This window comes from Ranitomeya variabilis, chromosome 4, assembly GCF_051348905.1.
Source record: "Ranitomeya variabilis isolate aRanVar5 chromosome 4, aRanVar5.hap1, whole genome shotgun sequence".
NCBI classification, from domain to species: domain Eukaryota; kingdom Metazoa; phylum Chordata; class Amphibia; order Anura; family Dendrobatidae; genus Ranitomeya; species Ranitomeya variabilis.
In genome coordinates, this window is record NC_135235.1 from 691,128,559 (window position 1) to 691,151,919 (window position 23,361).

Here is a 23,361-nt window from a genome sequence, read left to right on the forward strand (position 1 = left end):
CTGGAGAGCTGGAGGAATTTATTGTGGGACAGTTGTTTGGTTTGTACACTTGGAAATTCCTCATCCTTACCTGCCATATTTTCTTTCCCCTTCCTTCACACCCTGGTGAATACCTGTTATTTGTGAGAGTATATTTTGTGTGAGTGGAGTTTTCTTTTACCCTTGTCTTTGTACCTCTGTCTGTCAGGTTTTTGTACTAGGGTACACAATAGCACCTCTCTTCCCCGGGTGGGGGAGGGGGACAGACGCAGGGCTGCAGTTAGGAGACAGGGCAAGGGCAGAGGCCCCAGCATCCTCACCATCTGAGGTATCCCGGGGAACAGGGCGAGTTAGGGCGCCCCCTAGTGCTAGGGCCAGGAAACGTGCCCCCGGTCCCAGTTTACTCGCCAGTCCAATCATGACAGTACCCCAGCGGAGTATGAGTGTTTGTATTTTAATGAGGCCAATCATGAGCAATGAGTTGACTGAGAAAAAAAATTATATACAGTATATATACAGTATATATAATTATCCCTTGAATACAAGATTCACTGACAAAAGGATAAAACTAAACTTTATTAATTCCAAATATAAAACTATACCCATAATTCACCCCCTGAAGGTTAGTCAGATGGTGACTAATTGAAAAAACATATACCCCACATCTCAGTATATAGGGTAAGGTGACGTATACACACTCGCTCTCCAAGCCTCTCATTTCTACAGGTTTTGTCATCCTTACCAAAGGCGACTCATGAAGAGACTATTTAATATTGACCTATATTCAAGCGAGAGTAGACAAAGAAAACCCTAAAATTATGTATCATGTTATCCGAAACAGTCAGAAAACTAGCCACATATTGGCAGACCCCAGACCTCAAACTATATACTTCGTAAGTTTATAAGCCACTCCAGTGTCAGGAATAGATAGTATGTGAAATACCGCTCAGGGAACAGTTAAGTGCTCCAGATATAATTTCCATATTCATACTAAACAATTTCGCAGATCTTCCAGACATTATGGTTGCCCATATCCATAGTTTTTATAATGATATTGTACTCATTCTCTGACTGACTGTAGCATGGCCATTAGTTAAATGCTGGTAATGATCTTTGGAGCAGGTAAGTTTTCCCTGAGTGGTATATATTGGGCCATCTGAAAACTAAGTTTAGTCTAGGACAATTTGTCTGCACTACTAATAGACAGGGCAGTCTTTATTAGAGAAAAAACACAATAATTATACTGTATTTTCACATACTTTCTATTCCTGACTGACTGCCACAGGAGTGACTTATAAACTTACGAAGTATATAGTATGAAGTCTGGGATCTGTCAATATGTGGCTATTTTTCTGACTTTCGGATAACATGATTTTATTTTATTTTTGTCTAGTCTCGCTTGAATATAGTTCAATATTAAAAAGTCTCCTGATTAGTCATCTTTGTTGAACATGATGAAACCCATAGAAATTAGAAGCTTGGAGACTGAGTGTGTATACGTCACCTCACCCTATATACTGAGACATGGGGTATATGTTTTTTCTATTAGTCACCTTCTGACTAATCTTCAGGGGCATGAATTATAGGTATAGTTTTACATTTGGAAAGGTTAGTTTTATCCTTTTATCAGCAAACATAAGGAATGACAAGAGACAACCCATTTAAGAAGATCCAATTTTGGTTAAAACTATTCCAACATTATGAACATAAAAAAGGCTTCTCCCCTATGTGACATCTCTGATGTTTATTAACAGTTGGTTTCCAAGTAAAATATTTCCCACATTAAGAAAATGAAAAAGGCTTCTCGTTTCTGTGACTGCTCTGATGTCTAACAAGATGAGCTTTCCGGTTAAAATATTTCCCACATTCTGAACAGGAAAAAGGCTTCTCCCCTGTGTGGGTTCTCTGGTGGCTATCAAGATGTGCTTTCCGGTTAAAACATTTCCCACATTCTGAACAGGAAAAAGGCTTCTCCCCTGTGTGGGTTCTCTGGTGGCTATCAAGATGTGCTTTCCGGTTAAAAGATTTCCCACATTCTGAACAGGAAAAAGGCTTCTCCCCTGTGTGACTGCTCTGATGTCTAACAAGACACTCTTTCCGGTTAAAACATTTCCCACATTCTGAACATGAAAAAGGCTTCTCCCCTGTGTGACTGCTCTGATGTCTAACAAGACACTCTTTCCGCTTAAAACATTTCCCACATTCTGAACATGAAAAATGCTTCTCCGCTGTGTGAGTTTTCTGGTGTAGAACAAGATGTGATTTCTGGTTAAAACATTTCCCACATTTTGAACAGGAAAAAGACTTCTCCCCTGTGTGACTGCTCTGATGTCTAACAAGAACTGATTTCTGGTTAAAACATTTCCCACATTCTGAACAGGAAAAAGTCTTCTCCCCCGTGTGACTTCTCTGATGTCTAACAAGAGCTGATTTCCAGGTAAAATATTTCCCACATTCTGAACAGGAAAATGGCTTCTCCCCTGTGTGACTTCTCTGGTGATTAACAAGAACCGATTTCCATTTAAAATATTTCCCACATTCTGAACAGTAAAAAGGCTTCTCCCCTGTGTGACCTCTCTGGTGACTAACAAGAGCATTTTTCCAGTTAAAATATTTCCCGCATTCTGAACATGAAAATGACTTCTTTGCTTTAGGAGCAGTTTGTTTTTTAATGCCTCTTTTGTGACTTTTATTTTCCTTAGTAGTCGGTAAGGAGTCAGAAGATGGGACGTGTTTCATAGGATCAGACGACAGATCTTTGCTGTGAATCGATGATGGTATATCTGGAATAACAGCAATCACTTCAGTTGCATGTTGTAGGACCTCAAAATCATCAGATTTAAAAATTGAAGATGTCAGCTGTCCCTTTGATCTCCTGGTACAGTCATCTGCTAAGATAAAAAACAATTATTATTTTTTAATAAAATATCCTTGCGTTTATATTTTGGAACATTTCTACTTAAACTGTCCATAAAAATGGCAAGCTATGTAAAAAACTTTAATTATTTACCAAGACAATGACAGTTCACATAGAAAACCTTATTGGATGAACCAGTAGTGCGTGGTGTTCAACTGCTTGTTCAAATAGTAGAATAAACAAACACTGCACTCTATGGAATTGCTTCAGGTGAAAATTTATTGGAATACGGTGAGGAAAGTGAAACACCAGGCAATTGACGTTTCGGCCAACCAGTGGCCTTGATCACAATATTGCCTTTAAAGCGGTTCGTTTCTAAAACAGACGTACGGAGTTTATAGAACAATCAAATGAGCGGTTGGTAAAGCCTCTTCCACATGGGGAAATGTATGGCCAACGATCCAAATGGAAAGCGTCAGGGTCAATGTATACACACCACGTAACCAGAAGCAGACTTGCCGTATAGTGTAAAGCCTAATAGTGCCAGTGAGGATGTCAGTAACAGCGCTGTGTGTGCTTGCTATTCCGGAGGTAATACAGGTTCTTATATATTCATCAGTGGCCGGCCGTTCACCTGCTAAGACGTTGTGTCAGCTCCCCCCACTTAGCCACCAACGCTGGCTTCCAGGACCTGGATTGCGGTTCCCGCTGGGCCACTGATGAATATATAAGTACTTGCATTACCTCCGGACTAGCAAGCACACACAGCGCTGTTACGGACATCCTCACTGGCCCTATTAGGCTCTACACTATACGGCAAGTCTGCTTCTGGTTACATGGTGTGTATACACCGACCCTGACGCTTTCCATTTGGACGGGATAGTACATCCAAGGTCAGAACCTCCCCTTTGATGCGGGCTCCGATGGGGAGCATGCATCAAAGCCAGGACATGTCAGCTGTTTTGTACAGCTGACATGTGCCCGCAATAGCGGGGGGTGGAATCTAGTGGAAACTAGTTAAATGCCGCTGTCTAATGCTGACAGTGGCAATTAACTAGCGCTTCTGGCCATCGGGCCGGAAATGCGCTCATCGCTGACCCCCGTCATGTGATCGGGGGTCAGCAATGCATCGGCATGACAACCAGAGGTCAATTGAAGACCTCTATGGTTGTTGATGATGGATTGCTGTGAGTGCCACCTTGTGGTCGTCGCACATAGCAATGCAGCAATTCTACTACATAGAAGCGATCTGAGCCTCACTCCTACGTAGCAGAGATGATCATGCTATGCCAGCTTCTAGCTTCCCATGGAGGCTATTGAAGCATGGCAAAAGTAAAATAAAATGTTTTAAAAAATATTAAAAAAATAAAACAACTACAAAAGTTTAAATCACCCCCCTTTAGCCACATTCAAAATTAAAAAAAATTTAAAAAATCAAACATACACATATTTGGTATCGCCGCATTCAGAATTGCCCAATCTATCAATAAAAAAAGGATTAGCCTGATCACTAAACGGCGTAGCGATAAAAAAAATTGAATTACATTTTTTTGGTTGCCGTGACATTGCATTAAAATGCAATAATGGGCGATCAAAAGAACGTATCTGCACCAATATGGTATCATTAAAAACGTCTGCTCGGCACGCAAAAAAATAAGCCCTCACCCAACCCCAGATCACAAAAAAATAGAGACGCTACCCAGGGCTGTGGAGTTGGAGTCGTGGAGTCGGAGTTAGTTTTGGTTGGAGTCGGAGTCGGTAGAAATGTACCGACCCCAGCTTTAAAAAAAAAATGTATTAATATTTCATAATTGAACTTTCATATGAATTTTATAAATGTTACTCAAATATATATGTTCTATCAAACTATGAACAACAGCGATAAGCAGTTCTGCTGGAGATAGAGGCATTTCTTACTTCTTGTGTGTCACTGTTCTCCACTGCCCTTATCTAATCTTATACTTGGTTAACCTCATGCTGCCCCAACCCCCCTACTTACAATGTATGAAACTGAAAGTGAAAATGTGTTGCAAATTCTTAGTAGTAAAGCTCCTCCTCTAGACTAGATGTTTACTAGGTGTGCGTCTTCCAAGCATCTCACAGCTGCTACTCAGAAGAGGAAGACTGTAAGAAGTATTATCCTTTTAACAAACTTTGCATCAGTTAACTGCGAGTACACGAGGAATAACAGTATTACTGACCACTATATCAGTTGTACGACCTGGCAATAATTTTGTACAATTGTTTTTAGGAAAAACAATTGTCATTTGGATTGTGAATGCAGAATTAAAAGAATCCTGAGAATGTCAAAGAAGCGTCACATTAAATCAGCTGTATTTGAATATTTCACCTTCACTCAAGATAGAAAACATTATGTCTGTCAGTGTATGACAAATGATCCAGACGAAAACAAATGCTGTGAAGCCAAGATCAGTGCATATTCAGGCAAAGATAAAAATGCTCCTACCAGAGCTTCTAATCTAAAGAGACATTTAGAGCGCTTTCATCCAGAAGTACTGAAAGCAGTGGATGAGAAAGACTGCATCCAAACCAAAAAACCAGTGCCCAGCTCTTCCAGCCAAACAAAGGAGCAGAGAACTTTGCAGCCATCAGTTGCAAGATATTTTGTCAGTGACAAAGTTAGGCCGGGGTCACACTAGACCGTAATACGGACGAGTGCTATGCGATAAAAAAATCGCATAGCACTCGGCCCAATGTTAATCTATGGTGCAGCTCCCATCATCCGATATTTTCTCCACCGTATTCAGGATCCAAGTGAAATCGCAGCATGCTGCGATTGTCAGCGTATCTCGGCAGAGACTCGCCAATGCAAGTCTATGGGTGCGAGAAAAAATCGGATTACACACGGACCATGCGTGAGCATTGCGAGAAATACGCAGCGGTGTTAGAGAAAAGCCGGTAATTCAATTGCCGGCTTTTCATTTCTCCTGCCTAAACCCGACAGGATATGAGACATGGTTTACATACAGTAAACCATCTCATATCCCCCTTTTATTTGCATATTCCACACTACTAATGTTAGTAGTGTGTATGTGCAAAATTTCGGCGCTGTAGCTATTAAATTTAAGGGTTAAATCGCGGAAAAAATTGGCGTGGGCTCCCGCGCAATTTTCTCCGCCAGATCGTTAAAACCAGTGACTGACGGCAGATATTAATAGCCAGGAGAGGGTCCATGGTTATTGGCCCCCCCGTGGCTAAAAACATCTGCCCCCAGCCACCCCAGAAAAGGCACATCTGGAAGATGCGCCTATTCTGGCACTTGGCCACTCTCTTCCCACTCCCACCAGGGGGCGCATCACCGCGACTGAAGGTAACTATAGGTCATTGACCTACATTTCCTTCATTCGCCGGGGCTTACAGACACGAGCACAGCTGCATTAGCAGGGCTCCTGCCTGTAAAATATTTTAACCCCTTCAGATGGATTACCTCGTGGGACGTGACAGTTCATCAGAGAGGGTATGTATATTGTGGGTTTATTATTTTGCCAAGCGAGGGTCTGCAGGTGGATTGAGAGAGCAATAAAATACTAAAACAACCTGTGTGTTTATTTAATTAAAATACTTTTTAATCATGTGTGTGTGTTTTTTAACCCTTTCAGACAATTGGATTAATAATGGATAGGTGACATAATTGACGCCTCTCCATTATTAACCTGGCTTAATGTCACCTTACAATAGCAAGGTGGCATTAACCCTTCATTACCCCATATCCCACCGCTACACGGGAGTGGGAAGAGAGTGGCCAAGTGCCAGAATAGGCGCATCTTCCAGATGTGCCTTTTCTGGGGTGGCTGGGGGCAGATGTCTTTAGCCACGGGGGGGGGGGGGGGGGGGGGCAATAACCATGGACCCTCTCCTGGCTATTAATATCTGTCGTCAGTCACTGGCTTTACCGCTCTGGCGGAGAAAATTGCGCGGGAGCCCACGCCAATTTTTTCCGCGATTTAACCCTTAAATTTAATAGCTACAGCGCCGAAATTTTGCACATACACACTACTAACATTAGTGGTGTGGAATATGCAAAAAAAAAGGGGAATATGAGATGGTTTACTGTATGTAAACCATGTCTCATATCATGTCGGGTTTGGGAAGGAGAAATGAGAAGCCGGCAATTGAATTACCGGCTTTTCACATATATCGCGCTGAATTAAATATAAATACAGAATATATATATATGTGTCTCTATGATATATATATATACATACACACATACATACATACATACACATATATATATATATATATATATATATATATATATATATATATATATATATATATATATATACACATACACATATATACACACAGTGGGGCAAAAAAGTATTTAGTCATTCAGCAATAGTGCAAGTTCCACCACTTAAAAAGATGAGAGGCGTCTGTAATTTACATCATAGGTAGACCTCAACTATGGGAGACAAACTGAGAAATAAAAATCCAGAAAATCACATTGTCTGTTTTTTTTATCATTTTATTTGCATATTATGGTGGAAAATAAGTATTTGGTCAGAAACAAACAATCAAGATTTCTGGCTCTCACAGACCTGTAACTTCTTCTTTAAGAGTCTCCTCTTTCCTCCACTCATTACCTGTAGTAATGGCACCTGTTTAAACTTGTTATCAGTATAAAAAGACACCTGTGCACACCCTCAAACAGTCTGACTCCAAACTCCACTATGGTGAAGACCAAAGAGCTGTCAAAGGACACCAGAAACAAAATTGCAGCCCTGCACCAGGCTGGGAAGACTGAATCTGCAATAGCCAACCAGCTTGGAGTGAAGAAATCAACAGTGGGAGCAATAATTAGAAAATGGAAGACATTCAAGACCACTGATAATCTCCCTCGATCTGGGGCTCCACGCAAAATCCCACCCTGTGGGGTCAGAATGATCACAAGAACAGTGAGCAAAAATCCCAGAATCACGCGGGGGGACCTAGTGAATGAACTGCAGAGAGCTGGGACCAATGTAACAAGGCCTACCATAAGTAACACACTACGCCACCATGGACTCAGATCCTGCAGTGCCAGACGTGTCCCACTGCTTAAGCCAGTACATGTCCGGGCCCGTCTGAAGTTTGCTAGAGAGCATTTGGATGATCCAGAGGAGTTTTGGGAGAATGTCCTATGGTCTGATGAAACCAAACTGGAACTGTTTGGTAGAAACACAACTTGTCGTGTTTGGAGGAAAAAGAATACTGAGTTGCATCCATCAAACACCATACCTACTGTAAAGCATGGTGGTGGAAACATCATGCTTTGGGGCTGTTTCTCTGCAAAGGGGCCAGGACGACTGATCCGGGTACATGAAAGAATGAATGGGGCCATGTATCGTGAGATTTTGAGTGCAAACCTCCTTCCATCAGCAAGGGCATTGAAGATGAAACGTGGCTGGGTCTTTCAACATGACAATGATCCAAAGCACACCGCCAGGGCAACGAAGGAGTGGCTTCGTAAGAAGCATTTCAAGGTCCTGGAGTGGCCTAGCCAGTCTCCAGATCTCAACCCTATAGAAAACCTTTGGAGGGAGTTGAAAGTCCGTGTTGCCAAGCGAAAAGCCAAAAACATCACTGCTCTAGAGGAGATCTGCATGGAGGAATGGGCCAACATACCAACAACAGTGTGTGGCAACCTTGTGAAGACTTACAGAAAACGTTTGACCTCTGTCATTGACAACAAAGGATATATTACAAAGTATTGAGATGAAATTTTGTTTCTGACCAAATACTTATTTTCCACCATAATATGCAAATAAAATGATATAAAAAACAGACAATGTGATTTTCTGGATTTTTTTTTCTCAGTTTGTCTCCCATAGTTGAGGTCTACCTATGATGTAAATTACAGACGCCTCTCATCTTTTTAAGTGGTGGAACTTGCACTATTGCTGAATGACTAAATACTTTTTTGCCCCACTGTATGTATGTATGTATGTATGTATGTATGTATGTATGTATGTATATATATGTCATACGGATGTCACACGGATGTCAAAAGGATCATTTGATGCGAGGAAATCGCATCCTCGCACTGCACACGGATCACTGTTTTGGAAACATTTGTGCGATTCTCGTCCGTGAAAAACGGACCGTTTTTTTATACGTTGTGTGTGTCCCCGGCCTTACTGTGACAATGACAGTAGATACATTTAAAAAACAGATCATAGAGCTTGTTGTAAAGGATAGTGTGCCTATTTCATTATTTTCAGGACCAGCTTTTATGTGTCTGAATGGGGAAATGACCCGCAAGCTTGGTGTTTCTCTGGAGAGAGAGAGTATTAGACAATTAGTAATCGAAGAAGCTTTTAAACAAAAGGAAGAACTTAAAAAAACTCTCAAGGGACGCTTTCTGTTTCTTAAAATGGATGCCTGCACACGTCACAGAGTGAACTATTCTGCCATCAATGTCCGATTTGTTTGTGACAAAAATGAAATAGTTACCAAGACATTGGCAGTAAAAGACACCAAAGCTCTTCACACCAGTGAGTTTCTCCAGGTCTTGGTGGAAAAGGTTCTGCAAGACTATGAACTTAAAAAAGAGCAAGTTCTTTCTGTCGTAACTGACAATGCTTCAAATATGATAAGTACTATTAAGCTAATGAATGAGAGTAATGATGGTGACCAGCAGCTAGAAGAACATTCTGGGTCCACAGACATAGAAATGTTTGAAATAGAGGAACACAGTTGACCGTTCATCAAAAATAACAGTGCAACAAGTGATTCCTCTGTATCCTGACATTGTCAGAGATGTTGCCCGAGTGGTTACTGCTTTGCCACCAACCCAAGTTAGTGTAGAGAGGTTGTTCTCTGCTCTCAAAGTAATTAGATCAGATTTGAGGGCATCCATGAAGGAGAATCTGACAGAGGCAATACTTTTTCTGAGGACAAATTGATAGATTTCGTCTTATTAACTGCATAACAGTGTTTATTGCATATTTACTTACAAAAGTTTAGAAAAGTTTATAAAAGTTATTTGCTATATTCTAATTATATTCTAATAAATATAGTTTTTGCTCTATGTGGTCTGATTACTTATATGATGGTGAGAAACTGAATAAGCACGATGTTAATATTTTACAACAGTAAATTTATTGTTACGAATTGGCCATTTATGAAGGAGTCGGAGCCGGAGTCGGAACCTGATAAAATTCAGGAGTCGGAGTCGCTTACCGACTCCACAGCCCTGACGCTACCGGTATCAGAAAATTGCGCAATTTTTTTAAATTTTTCTTTAGCAAAGTTTTGAATTTTTTTTTACCACTTAGATAAAAAATAACCTAGATATATTTGGTGTCTATGAACTCGTAATGACCTGGAAAATCAAAATGGCAGGTCAGTTTTAGCATTTAGTGAACCTAGCAAAAAAGCCAAACAAAAAACAAGTGTGGGATTGCACTATTTTTGCAATTTCACCTCACTTGGAATTTTTTTCCCGTTTTCTAGTACATGACATGCTAAAACCAATGATGTCGTTCAAAAGTACAACTCGTCCCGCAAAAAATAAGCCCTCACATGGCCAAATTGACAGAAAAATTAAAAAGTTATGGCTCTGGGAACTCTGGGAAGAAGGGGAGCGAACAACGAAAACACAAAACCGAAATAAGCTGGGGTCATAAATTTCTGAATAATATGTGCAACTGTAGTCACAGGAACATCAAGCTGATTGGACATGGTCTTATAACTTTTACCTTTAACATGTTTGTCTATAATGTTCTTTCTAATCTCCTGAGACAACTCTTTCCTTTGCTTCCTCTGGTCCATGTTGAGTGTGATACACACCATGTTAACACACAGCACAGTGAGTATCTGTAGCCCTATATACAGACCACTCACTGATTCCAAGATTGTAGACACCGGTGATGCTAATTAGTTGACACACCTTGATTTACATGTCCCTTTTGTGACATTATTTTCAGGGGTACCATCAATTCTGTCCAGGCCTATTTCAGGAGTTTTTTTTTTTTATTCTGTGGAAGCATGGTTGAAAAGCAATGTCTGACTTTCATTTGTTCATTGTCATAGATTTTTTATTTATTATTACTTTTGTCAGCTTCAAGTTATTTCTGTGACCATTGTGGGTTTTTCTGTTATTAAACGAGGGGTACCAACAATTTTGACCATGTGTATATAGATTATAAACCTCAGTGAATTAATTTATGAAATGGAATCACTTTATGGGGATTTCGACTATTTTGGTTTTCTGTTATTTAGTTATATTAGGGCTTCTGCATATGGTGTGTCCAATCTCATCTGGGATCTGTTCCTGCTGTCCAGCTGGAATAATCTGCTCCCTACTTCAGCCATTTGGAAAGTACCACACCCTACTAAAATTGAAATCACATGGCCGGAATCTGCCAGAAACAGCGTTGTTCTCCGCTGGTTCAATCCTCTGTGCTCAGTTTGCGACTTGCGTATTTGTTTACTGTTGTGACCGTGGCCCGTTCACTGACTACTCTTGTGTCTTCTGATTCTGTATTCTCTCCTTCTCACATAAGTGAGGCAGGACAATCCCCACACAATCAAACTATCATACAGAATTTACAGGTAAAAAAAAGACAAAGAATAAAAAAATATGTTACATCCCCAACAACAACGTTTGTATGAAGGGAGAACTCAAAAAGTAAACCGGAGTTCCATTCATTTATGGTGGACTATTGGGGCTACTAGGAGTCCTGACCAGAAGAGCAGAGAAAATAATATTGCTCCCCATTTCAGGAGAGATTGTGCAGTAATCTGAATTTCTTAGGATAGAAAACAATATAATTTATGACATGGAGTGAATCCATGAAACCAGGGCTCGAGCCATGCCAACACATCTCCTGCAGGCGTGAATAAATGTATATTACAGCCAACAGCCACGCACAGCTTAGAGATATATCATGGCACAGGTGTAACGGTTTTCCTGTAGTTTATCATAATCCTCCTTGAAATTAGTTTTAATACAAATTGAAAAGTCAGGATATAGGGAAACTGTTGTTATTGTATAGAAATTCACACTTGGCCCTCACTGCACATTTGATGTTGTCGATCATAAAAGCGACGTTTGGCCAGAAAGTCTGGACCTGGTCTTGTAGGGACCATATGAGCACATTTAGCAGCACAGAAGGGAGAGAAGGGAGATCCATCCAATAAGTTATCAGGGTTCTAGGAAGCCAACAGCATCATTACCCTCCGATTTCTGATCTTATCAGCACATTCTACGTATGCTGTTGTTTGACTTTGTAATTTACAGATCTGGGCAGGTAAGGGTGCATGTCCACGGTCTGTAAAGACGGCGCTTTGGACGGAGCGGAAAACCCGCTCTGCCCAAAGCGCCACCCCCTTCTGTACACGCGGTGATTCCGGATGAGTTAATTGCACACATCCGGAATCACCGCACTCTATACATAGACATGCTGCGTTCTAAAAAGACGGGCCGCATGTCAGTAAACGCAGAGCCGCCGGATGTGTGTTCGCACGCTTGGTGGAGATGGGATTTCATAAAATCCCCTCCACTATGCTGTAATATCTGGACACTGCGGGTTGAATGCTGTGGTTGTACGCAGAATTCAATTCGCAGCTAATCTGGATGTAATCCTGAACGTGGACACATACCCTAACGGTCAGAGTCTTCTAATCCCAGTGGGTATGTGGATCCTCCAGGTTGTAAGTTCTATAGAAAAGGGCTGCGGTCTAAAGGCAAAATGGTGATCATGGTAATACGGCCGGACTACACCACCGATAAAGCAGCAACAGCCAATGACTGAGAAGAATCTGTGACTTCTCTGCATTTAGTGGTTACTACTCACCTGGGCAGTCATATGTAGGAATCTCCTCTTTACACCACTCATCAGCCCTCACATATGTCTCTGTAGTAGTAATATGGGCCAGATCTTCACCCTGAAACAAATATTGTAAAAGTCACAGACAGATGGAGGTCACATCTATGATCACCTCTAATCCTGCCATCTCCACTGCTCTCATTACACAAATATAAAACATATAATACTGGTGGATAAAACAAGACTGAGTACAAGACCTTCACATCCATCTAGACATCAGAGGGGAGATCTCATGACACCGTCTCTCCATCTACCTGATGATCCTGAGGAAGATTGGGATCTTCTTGTTTACAGTCCTGTGGAAGAAGAGTACGGGGACATCTCTCTGGTGTTGTCCTCTTACTGGATAGATCTGGGGGAAACACATACAGGGACTGAATTCATTCTTTACATACAGATAACTATAGGCCAAGTGTATTTAGTCCTGTCTATTACCTGGTGATGTGAGGGGCTGGGGAACCTCCATCATGACGTCCTTGTACAGATCTCTGTGTCCTTCTAAATACTCCCACTCCTCCATGGAGAAATAGATAGCGACATCCTGATACCTTATAGGAACCTGACACATACAATGATACCATCATCCCCCTGATCCCTTCATAGCGTTACTGTGTAATGTCCCAGCACTGTCACCTCTCCAGTCAGCAGCTCAATCATCTTGTAGGTGATTTCTAGGATCTTCTCGTCATTGATGTCATCATGTATCAGGGGGTGAGGTGGAAGTCCCGTGATTGGGTTCAAGGGTCTTCCGCATCCCTCAGAGACAGCGTCCTGACAGCACTCACTAGGGGTCTTCTTCACTACTGTGTAATCCTGGTTATGGAGAGACACATTAATAAATCTCAGTACAGACATTTCCAGAGTCCTCACCTCTCCAGTTCTGTCCATCTGTTATTCCCATAGAGAAGAATAATGTAATGTGATGTTATGAGAATCTCTCACCTCTCCAGTAAGCCGGAAGAGGATCTCTATGGTGAGGTGTAATATTTTCTCTGCCATCTTTTCTCTGTCCATATCAATCCTTGATGGGTAAATCAGGAAAATTCTCTTTTGTACAAGATCTTCACTGAGAGGATCCAATATTGTACAGACCTGAATGAGAAGAATATGAGCCGATGAAACATCATAACAATCCTGTATAATAATACAATTACCGGAGATAATAAAGGAAACTTATGAGGAGATTATTATTTCACAGCATTTAGTTCTCTTCTTTACATCTACTAATAAAACCTATATATTTTAGGCCCCAGACAACAAGCAGTTTCTCCCTTGGAGTCGGCAGCTGAATACGTTCCTCATAGACTCATCTTCCATAACGCTAATTCTCATCTCATTTACCAACACTGGAATCGGCATTAGCAATACTGCAGGAGATATTCATTACACGGGACAGGAGAAATAACTACTTCATGATGAGGACAACATCTTCATCTTCTACTACGGCTCTAGAAACATATTTGGCCAGAGACCATCACTGACTCCATCACCACCGGCCGTCTATATGAAGGTTTCCCATCTTCCCCGCACTGTAATCTTCTATCACGTTAGATCTCGGGCCTGATTCACATACAGAAGTTTGAGGCTTTTATAAAAGATTTTTTCATAAGAACATCAAGACAGGAGCTATTTGATGCCAAGGTCTCCATGTAGGCTTCCATATATTACATGAAAACACCAAAAAAAAGTGTGAAAATATTCCAAAAATAATTATAGTGAAATGTTGAGGCACCAAATAGAAAGTTTTTACCCAGGATATGGACACATTGAACAAATGTTTCAACCTCCAGTATAATAAATCTTCAGGGTGGTGCATAGACATGAGACTATTTATAATCAAGACAACGGAATGAAGAAAGTTTGCACTCGCCCATTTTAGAAGATACTTCAGTCCTTTTTCATTTTCATTTGATTCAGGACAATGACAAAAAGTGCAACAGTACTAGCAGCATGGCGACAGGTGCAGTGATTTCCCAAAAAAAGACATGATGGACAACGAACATTTCAGACTTAATTTGCGCTTCTAGTGGTCCATGTTCCACTGGTATAAGAACATGAACCAGTAGAAGAACTGAAGTATCTTCTAAAAGAGGTGAGTGCTGATTTTCTCCATTCCGTTATCGTGAATACAAAAATAATATTGAGGATGGTGGTACTGTGGGAACATTATACGGTGTGTGGGGACCAAAAAAGGGGCATCATACAATAAGAGTAATACATGTTTCCTTGGTTCACGTCTTTCATAGTTGGGTCGTTTGTATCTATCAGTTGAAAAGAAACAAAACCATTGTGATTCTTATAAGGAGACAACACAAAAAACCCTAAATATAACATTTTATAACAACCCCACAATCTGTGACTCTTCAGGGTAAATCGCTATCTCACTATTGGATTAGAGCTGATACTATTAAACTAAACAGACTTTCTGTCACATCCATAAAGGGGCACTTTTTTGTGTTTGTCAGAACTGTCCGAGGATTATTAGAGGTGATAGTTTCCCCCCAATAAGAAGGGACACCTGTGGATATTGGGGTCTTTACCTGCTGTTTTTAATAAATAGTATCCTCTACACAGGCTCCACACATTACAATACTTGCACTACATGCACTACTTAGGCTTCTTTTATACTTACCGGGTTTTTTGCAGCCCGTTACTGCGGGCCGTATCATCGCAATTTTCAAGGTCTGCCGCAATTTCAGACAGCAAAAAACTTGCAGATCACCGTTTTTCAGGTTCCCAATACTATAGCAAAAGTATTGGGAAAAAAAACGGTGGTCCACAAAAGTCACAGAGCACCGCAAAAACAACCTCCCGTTGTTTTTGCGGCCCCATTGATTTACAATGGGGGCTGTGTCCGTAAACCATGAAAAATATCGAGCAAGCTCGATATTTTTTCACAGCCGTAAATACGGCCCTCGCTGACTTACGGCGTACCTAAGAATTTTTGTGGCCCCATAGAAATGCATTGGGGCTGTAAAATCGGGCCTAAAAAACACGGCAAGTGTAAAATCAGCCTTACACAGACATCCTCAGGGTTTTGAAAGATAAAATAAAAATAGCCCATTCGTCAAGACGGTATTCACCAGAGGAGGCATACGCTTTCCTTGCCTCCAAGACAGATTCAATCAGTGAGGAAGATCCCACATTCCTTTAGTCCTCCTCCTCCTCATCTAGTTAAGGAGCACCCCCTGCAAGGCACGCTAGGACCCAGGCAACCCCTCTAACAATCGATCCCATATAGATTTCATCTCCCTAAAATTATCAGCCCTTTATTCCAGATTTGATCAGCAGCTAAGGAATCCAGTTTGACACCACTGGCCTCATCGAAATTGAATTTTCTAAATTCTTTTTCAGTGAAGAAATAATAAACCTTAGTTGGCCCAGACAAACTTGTATGCCCATCTATTTTTCACCCAAAATCCCACGTCATCATATGCCAGATGGACCCATGTGTGGCGCCCCAGGAATTCGGGTACCACAGTGGTGCTGACTTCATCTCGGGGAGGGTAGTGCCATGCCTGGAGACAAGTGGGATCCCTTTGGCAGGTAAATCTTACACACAACATATTCTAACTCCAGGCCAGAAGGGGGAGCTCAGAACCTTGTTTTCGGGGAACTTCCCTGATTTCCATCCTGGTCTGGAAGAGGAGTTAGTTCAGTCTGGAACAGACAGTGAAGGGAGAGGAGTGATTAGGAGCTCAGGGAGGCTGCAATTAGGCCTCCTGTGAGCCAGAGCGCGGAAACCGGGCACTGGGGGCCTGAGGTTGTGGATAGCTGTAAGGTCCACAGCAGAACCGGAGGGCATAGGACTATATGTAAATTGCCCATTCAATGCCTGAGGCACAGCAGCAGTTAGAGCCTGGAGTCACCATGTCAGAGACCCCAAGAGAACAGCTCAAGCTGCCCACCGTGCAGGCACTGTCCCAGGACAGGAGAGAGAAAGGAGTACCTTGCCAGCGAACTACAGTTAGCAAGGGACCAGAAAACCAGCGCATTTAGGAAGGCTCCCAATCTGACCTGCCAAGGGAGATTACTACTTGTTTCCAGGCTGCCTGGACTCCTTCTGTACTTGTTGCCGGTGCCCTGGACTGAGGCCTGTTACCATCAGTAAACCAGGTAAGGACTGCAACCCCTTTGTCTTCCGTTATTTACAGGCAACCCAGCATCCTGACCATACACCTGGGGAGCCCTGGGGACCCCGCTTCACCTGTGGGAAGCGTCACCATCTTGCTGCAACATCAGCCCAGAGGACCCCTTTAAGCAGCGTCAGTCCCTCTGACCAAGAACCACAGGTGGCGTCACAAATAGACTTTATTACCAAAATCCCTTTAAAGACCTTTCCCCTTTTAATTGAGTCCCAGGGCCACGGATCGGGTTGCAGCCACCGTGACATCCCCTTTAAGACCGGATCCGGTACCGAGTATCCCCATTGCCCTGGTGGGCAACTCAAATCTTGGTGTCACGAACAGGATTTCGTGCCCTGGCATCACCAGGTACTGTGTGCCAGAGACTGTGACAGTTTGCTTACAAACCTCCATTGCCGTGCTGCGTGGAGCGCGAGAGAAGAAGGAGGCGTACCTTTGTGGTCAGGAGTGATCCAAAAGAGCGCGAAGAGGAAGCTGGTGCCACGCTGCGAGAAAAGATGGAAGTAAAGGCGCCGTGCAGCGATGCTGCAAGTGAGGATGCCGCAAAGCGCTGGACGGAGGAACGGGAGAAGCGACCGACAGTGCAGAGGAAGAACTGCGGACAAAGGAGAAACGTCGGGCCTCTACAAGGTTAGCACGGGGGAGAAGCCATGTCTGACCCGGGAGAAGAATTGGCGGTGGTCGCAGACGCAGGCCCCGTGATGCCCCCAGACCCTGCAGTAGAGGCAGCAGCGGGTCCAGTAATGCTACCAGGCCCTGCAGTCCCCATAACTCCTACAAAAAGGCAGGACCCCACCGCAGTAACCGCTCCCATAATGCCGCTATCCATGCCCAATATACCAGGAGCGGCCTGGCTGCCACAATATTCTGGGGAGTTCCATACAGTAAGTGACTTTAAGGAAAGGCTCTGCAGCCTATTTGACTATCCCCTGACAGAGCATCAAAAGTTCAGCATTCTAACTGGCCACCTGATTGGCACAGCCCTAAGAGAGGTGAAATCCTGGCCAGACATGGAAAAAGGGACTGGAAAGCAAATACTTGCCAAACTTAAAACCACTTTTGACACCCGCACCGCTGCAGAAATTAAAATGAGGTTTTTCAGGTGCAAACAGCGGGCACAGGATAGCGTACGGAACTATACCCTTAATCTGCAAGAGGCACTACAGGCCATCAAACAGTTTGACAGTAACAGCGTGCAGGATGGAGACAGGCTCTTAAAGGAACAGTTAATTCAAGAGCTCCTGTCCAACACCCACAGGACTCAGCGACGCATCCTGGCCTTGCAAAACCTTGACCTGGACTTTGCACAATTTAAAGACAGGGCCATCTGGGTGCTGCATGAACCTCAGCCCAGCCGCAGAGTGCCCCCTAGGCGTCCAGCCCTCATGTACCACCAGGAGGTGGAACCCTGCCATCAGGTCTCTGTTGAGGCCGACGCACAGATCCTGGATGATGACCCCTCAACAGGACTATGCCTCCAGGTACAGGAACTGACTAAAAGCATAGCTTCACTAGCCAGGACTGTACAGTCCTTACAGTATCCCCCAAAGGAGAGAATCAAGCTGGCTTCCAGACCAGAGGACATCCCTTGGCGACGACAGAAGAGGATCCCGCCGACCAGAGGAAGAGACAACGACTGCTATCATTAGGACAGATGACCCGTCTGCCGCCGCTGCAACCAGGCAGGACACATCGCAAGGTACTGTCATTTAAATGAGTGACCCCTGGGGCAGAGGGACAAACCCCAGGAATAGGACGACCAGGCCCACAAAACTGTTGAGCCAAGTATGTCGGAGGACGACCAGTCCCCCCCATTGTGATCAACGGCATCCTGATGAACACTTTATTGGACACCGGCTCTCAGGTTACAACTATGCCTTACATTCTCTATAAATGTTATTGGGCTGACTCAGACATTACCCGTGGCCCAGATAGTGATTTGACAATAGTAGCCAGTAATGGTCAGCCTTTGCCACAGGTCGGGTACAAGGAGGTCACCATTAGGGTATGTGCACACGTCAGGATTTCTTGCAGAAATTTTCTTGACAAAAACCGGACATTTCTGCCAGAAATCCGCATGCGTTTTTTTCACGTTTTTTCATGCGTTTTTGATGCGTTTTTTTTTTCAAACAATTGTGGAAAAACGCGGAAAATATGCAAAATTAATGAACATGCTGCTTTTTTTTACAGCGATGCGTTTTTTTCGCGGAAAAAACGCACCATGTGCACAAAACATGCAGAATGCATTCTAAATGATAGGATGCATAATGTATGCGTTTTTAATGAGTTTTTATAACGTTTTTATCGTGAAAAAACGCGAAAAAACCTGAACGTGTGCACATACCCTTAAGGTGAGGCGGGTAGAATTGAAGTCCCAAAGGAATGGCGATTGTTGATATTGAATCTAAAAGAAGAAACCTGGCACTCAACTTAATGCTCGTGTCAATTTTAATGTAGTACACAAAACGTTTCGGTCCTGTATCCGGACCTTCATCAGTTACGTACTTATAGCATAATATGGGTAATGGTGACGAGATTGTCAGAGGGCACACTGTGGTCTGCGCCTGTCAGTTGCGCAGTTGGGATATTAATGAAAGAAGGACTGAAAGTTCTCACAGCGCTAGTGTGTGCCGGTGTCCAGACGCGGTATCCCCCGCTGGGACCAGTCTGGACACCGGCACACACTAGCGCTGTGAGAACTTTCAGTCCTTCTTTCATTACTATCCCAACTGCGCAACTGACAGGCGCAGACCACAGTGTGCCCTCTGACAATCTCGTCACCATTACCCATATTATGCTATAAGTACGTAACTGATGAAGGTCTGGTACAGGACCAAAACGTTTTGTGTACTACATTAAAATTGACACGAGCATTAAGTTGAGTGCCAGGTTTCTTCTTCTAGTTTCACAAGGTGTGGGAACCTACCTTGGCACCAATCACAGTAGTGCACACGCCTTTATATTTAATGTTGATATTGAATGACGTGAATGTAACCCCATGATGACCATTGGTACTAATGTCATTGAAAATTTTCTTGCTGAGGTTATTGTCTTGTTACAACAGGTGGCCGAAACTGCTGGTTCGAGTGAGCAGAGAGTCCTGCAAAAAGAAATCAGAGCGCTGGTGCAAAAACAACAGGTAGAATTGTCTGGTGGAGAAGTTGGACGTGTCACAGTGAGTGATCCGATCCCCATTGCAATACCCCCCCAGAAGTGAAATGTTAATATGGTGTCGGGCAGCAATAGGCCTCAGAGGTAAAGACTACCAGGCCCTGGTAGAACCTGTGTATTCAGACAGTATGCCCACAATCCTGACAGACAGAGGGGTGGTTGATGTCCGCAAGGGGAGAGTACCAGTACGTGTCCTTAACTGTGGAGAGAAAGAGGTCCACTTACCCAGATATACACTTGCTAAACTATTTACTGTTAATAATAATGCAATACAGGCAACAGAACCCTTGGTCCCCTGCAACCAGGCGGAGGACAATGGTTCTGCAGGACAAATGGAGGATTGGTGTCAGAAATTACACGTGGGCACTGACTCTACCCCATCACACCAAAAACAAGGGGCTTACCGGGTGGTCAATGAGTATGAACGGGTATTCAGCAAACACCCACTAGATTTTGGGCAGGTAAAAGGGGTTCAACATCATAACCCCACGGGAAGTCATCCACCCATTAAAGAGAGGTACCGGCTTGTACCTCCAGCTCACTACCAATGTGCCAAAAGTATATAACGAGAGATGAAGGAGGCTAGGGAAATCAGAGATAGTTGTAGTCCCTGGGCAACTCCATTAGTCCTCGTCAGGAAAAAGGATGGTACAATGAGGATGTGAGTTGATTACAGGCAGATAAACCGCATTACACATAAGGATACATACCCGTTGCCCAGAATTGAAGAGTCATTAGGTGCTTTAAAATCTGCTAACTATTTCTCCACCTTAGATCTCACTAGTGGGTATTGGCAGGTTCCTGTGGCCGAGGCGGATAAAGAAAAGACTGCCTTCGCAACACTGATAGGTCTCTCTGAATTCAACTACATGCCGTTCGGACTGTGCAACGCACCAGGAACATTCCAGGGGATGATGGAGTGCTGTCTCGGTCACAAGAATTTTGATACCGTCCTGTTGTACCAGGATGATGTCATTGTCTTCTCCAAGACGTATGAAGACCACCTGAAACACCTTGCCGAGGTGTTTGAAGCTCTTTCTAACTTTGGCCTGAAGGTAAAGCCATCTAAGTGTCATCTGTTAAAGCCCAAAGTGCAGTACCTGTGCCATATGGTAAGCGCCGAAGGAGTGGCACCAGACCCTGACAAGGTCACCATGATCAGGGACTGGCCGAAACGCAGCAACATCCACAAAGTCCGGCAGTTCCTTGGGTTGGTAGGCTACTACCGAAGGTTTATCAAAGACTTCACGATAGCCACACCACTGCAAGACCTGTTAGTGGGCCAATCCAAGAAGACCAGGAGCAAGGGCCCTCCGTTTGAGTGGAATGACAGGCTGGAAGGATCCTTCACTCGGTGAAGTTGGCTCTCACGGGAGATGAGGTACTGGCCTACCCTGATTATGACCAACCGTTTGTTCTGTACACGGACACCAGCAGCGTAGGATTGGGAACAGTATTGTCCCAGGTGCAGAAAGGAAAAGAAAGAGTAATTGCCTACACCAGCAGGAAGCTTCGTCCCACTGAAAGGAACCCAAAAAACTACAGTTCCTTCAAGCTGGAGTTCTTAGCCATAGTCTGGGCGGTAATCGAGCGCTTCAAACACTACCTGGCCTCAGCAAGATTCACAGTTTTCACTGACAACAATCCGCTGACACACCTGGAGACGGCAAAACTAGGTGCCTTGGAGCAGCGATGGATAGCCCGGTTGTCCAAATATGAATTCACCATCAAGTACCATGCAGGGCACAAGAGTGCACATGCTGATGTGCTGTCCAGGATGCCCAACTTACCAGCAGTGAGGGAAGATCCGGAAGCACTTGAAGAGATTGAATTACCAGCTTTCCATCACCCCGGAGCGACTCAGTATTCCCATTATGTTAGGAATAAGCGCAATAACAGGCAAGAAGCCACGCTGAACCCATTGCCCCACCATGGACGGGCAGATACGCAGGACAATCACCCTGCAGTCCATCTGATTAAAGAGTTGCTGAGGCAAGCAGATTCACACCCTGGTCCAGATGCTCCACAAGAGACTCAACAGCTGTGAAAGGAGAAGGACAAATTGTTTATCTACGACGGTAAGCTGTGCAGGAGGAATATCGACCGACGCACTCACGAGTTGGTCTGGCAGATAGTGGTCCCGAGACAAGATGCGCCAATAGTTCTGAAGTGTACCACGATGGAGCTGGACACTTCTGATGGAAGATGTTAGAGATCCTACTAAGTGGAAGGTTCTATTGTGTTGGCATGAGAAAAGCCTTTGAAAAGTGGTGCCGAGAGTGTGGCCCATGCAACCTGTGCAGAATGGACCGTGACAGCCAGAGGGCTCCCCTACAGCCCATAGTCACCAAACAGCCACTAGAGCTGGTGGCCTTAGACCACGTGAAGCTAACTCCAAGCCGGTCAGGTTATGTCTATGCTCTGACCATAGTGGACCATTACTCCAGATTCCTGGTAGTCATGCCTGTCAAGGACCAGACAGCAAAGATGGCAGCCAAAGCCTTCCAACAACACTTCTGTCGACCACATGGTTACCCTGAGAAGGTACTAACCGACCAAGGCCCAGCCTTTGAAGCGGAAGTGTTCCAGGAGTTCTGTAACCTCTATGGATGTAAGAAGATAAGAACAACTCCGTACCACCCACAAAAAAATGGCATGTGTGAAAAGATGAATCAAGTAGTGATCGACTTACTGAAAACCTTGCCTTTGGAAGAAAGAAACTTATGGCCAGAGAAGTTGCTTGCCAGACTTGGTAGATCTGTACAATCACATCCCAGTGAATTCCACCAACTGCACTCCAACCTACATGATGAGAGGAAGATCTAGCACATTACCTGTTGATCTTGATATGAGAGTCCTAACCCCAGAAACAACCTCACCAGATGCAGATTGGGATAATGAGCGATAACAGAAATACCGCCAAGTACAAGAGTGTGTAGAAAGAAGCTTGTCTCAGGCAAGACAAAAACAAGAGAGAAACTACAATCAGCGTGCCCCTGCATTTCCCTTGGCACACACGTGGTCAAATGAAGGTGAGATTTAATTGAAAGAGAGTACATACAATATTGACGTTTCGGTCTCAGATTAGACCTTCATCAATGTACCTCTCAGAGTATTTCACAGATTGACGTTCTAATAGGAGATTAATCCCTCTGCTTGTGGCTTGTACAGCTATAAATAGCAGGCTGCACTTGGTGCCGGTGCTGTGCTATACGGACGCGGCATCCACCGCTCATCCTGCGTGACACGCAGGACGAGCGGTGGATGCCGCGTCCGTATAGCACAGCACCGGCACCAAGTGCATCCTGCTATTTATAGCTGTACAAGCCACAAGCAGAGGGATTAATCTCCTATTAGAACGTCAATCTGT

General features: G+C 43.7%; 2 protein-coding genes across 2 annotated transcripts in view; one reads left to right on the forward strand and one right to left on the reverse strand.

Annotated features, from left to right (window-relative positions):
- Positions 1 to 23,361, forward strand: part of LOC143767640 (uncharacterized) — a 430,474-nt gene that overhangs the window by 61,822 nt on the left and 345,291 nt on the right. The window lies entirely within an intron of this gene.
- Positions 1,707 to 23,361, reverse strand: part of LOC143767065 (uncharacterized) — a 40,453-nt gene continuing 18,798 nt past the window's right edge. The window contains exons 3-8 of the mRNA XM_077255087.1: positions 13,618 to 13,767; positions 13,309 to 13,488; positions 13,111 to 13,234; positions 12,930 to 13,027; positions 12,643 to 12,733; positions 1,707 to 2,867 (exon numbers count right to left, since the gene is read on the reverse strand). Coding sequence (XP_077111202.1) covers positions 1,762 to 2,867; positions 12,643 to 12,733; positions 12,930 to 13,027; positions 13,111 to 13,234; positions 13,309 to 13,488; positions 13,618 to 13,767 — 1,749 coding nt within the window. The 3' untranslated portion in view covers positions 1,707 to 1,761. The remainder of the gene's footprint in view (positions 2,868 to 12,642; positions 12,734 to 12,929; positions 13,028 to 13,110; positions 13,235 to 13,308; positions 13,489 to 13,617; positions 13,768 to 23,361) is intronic.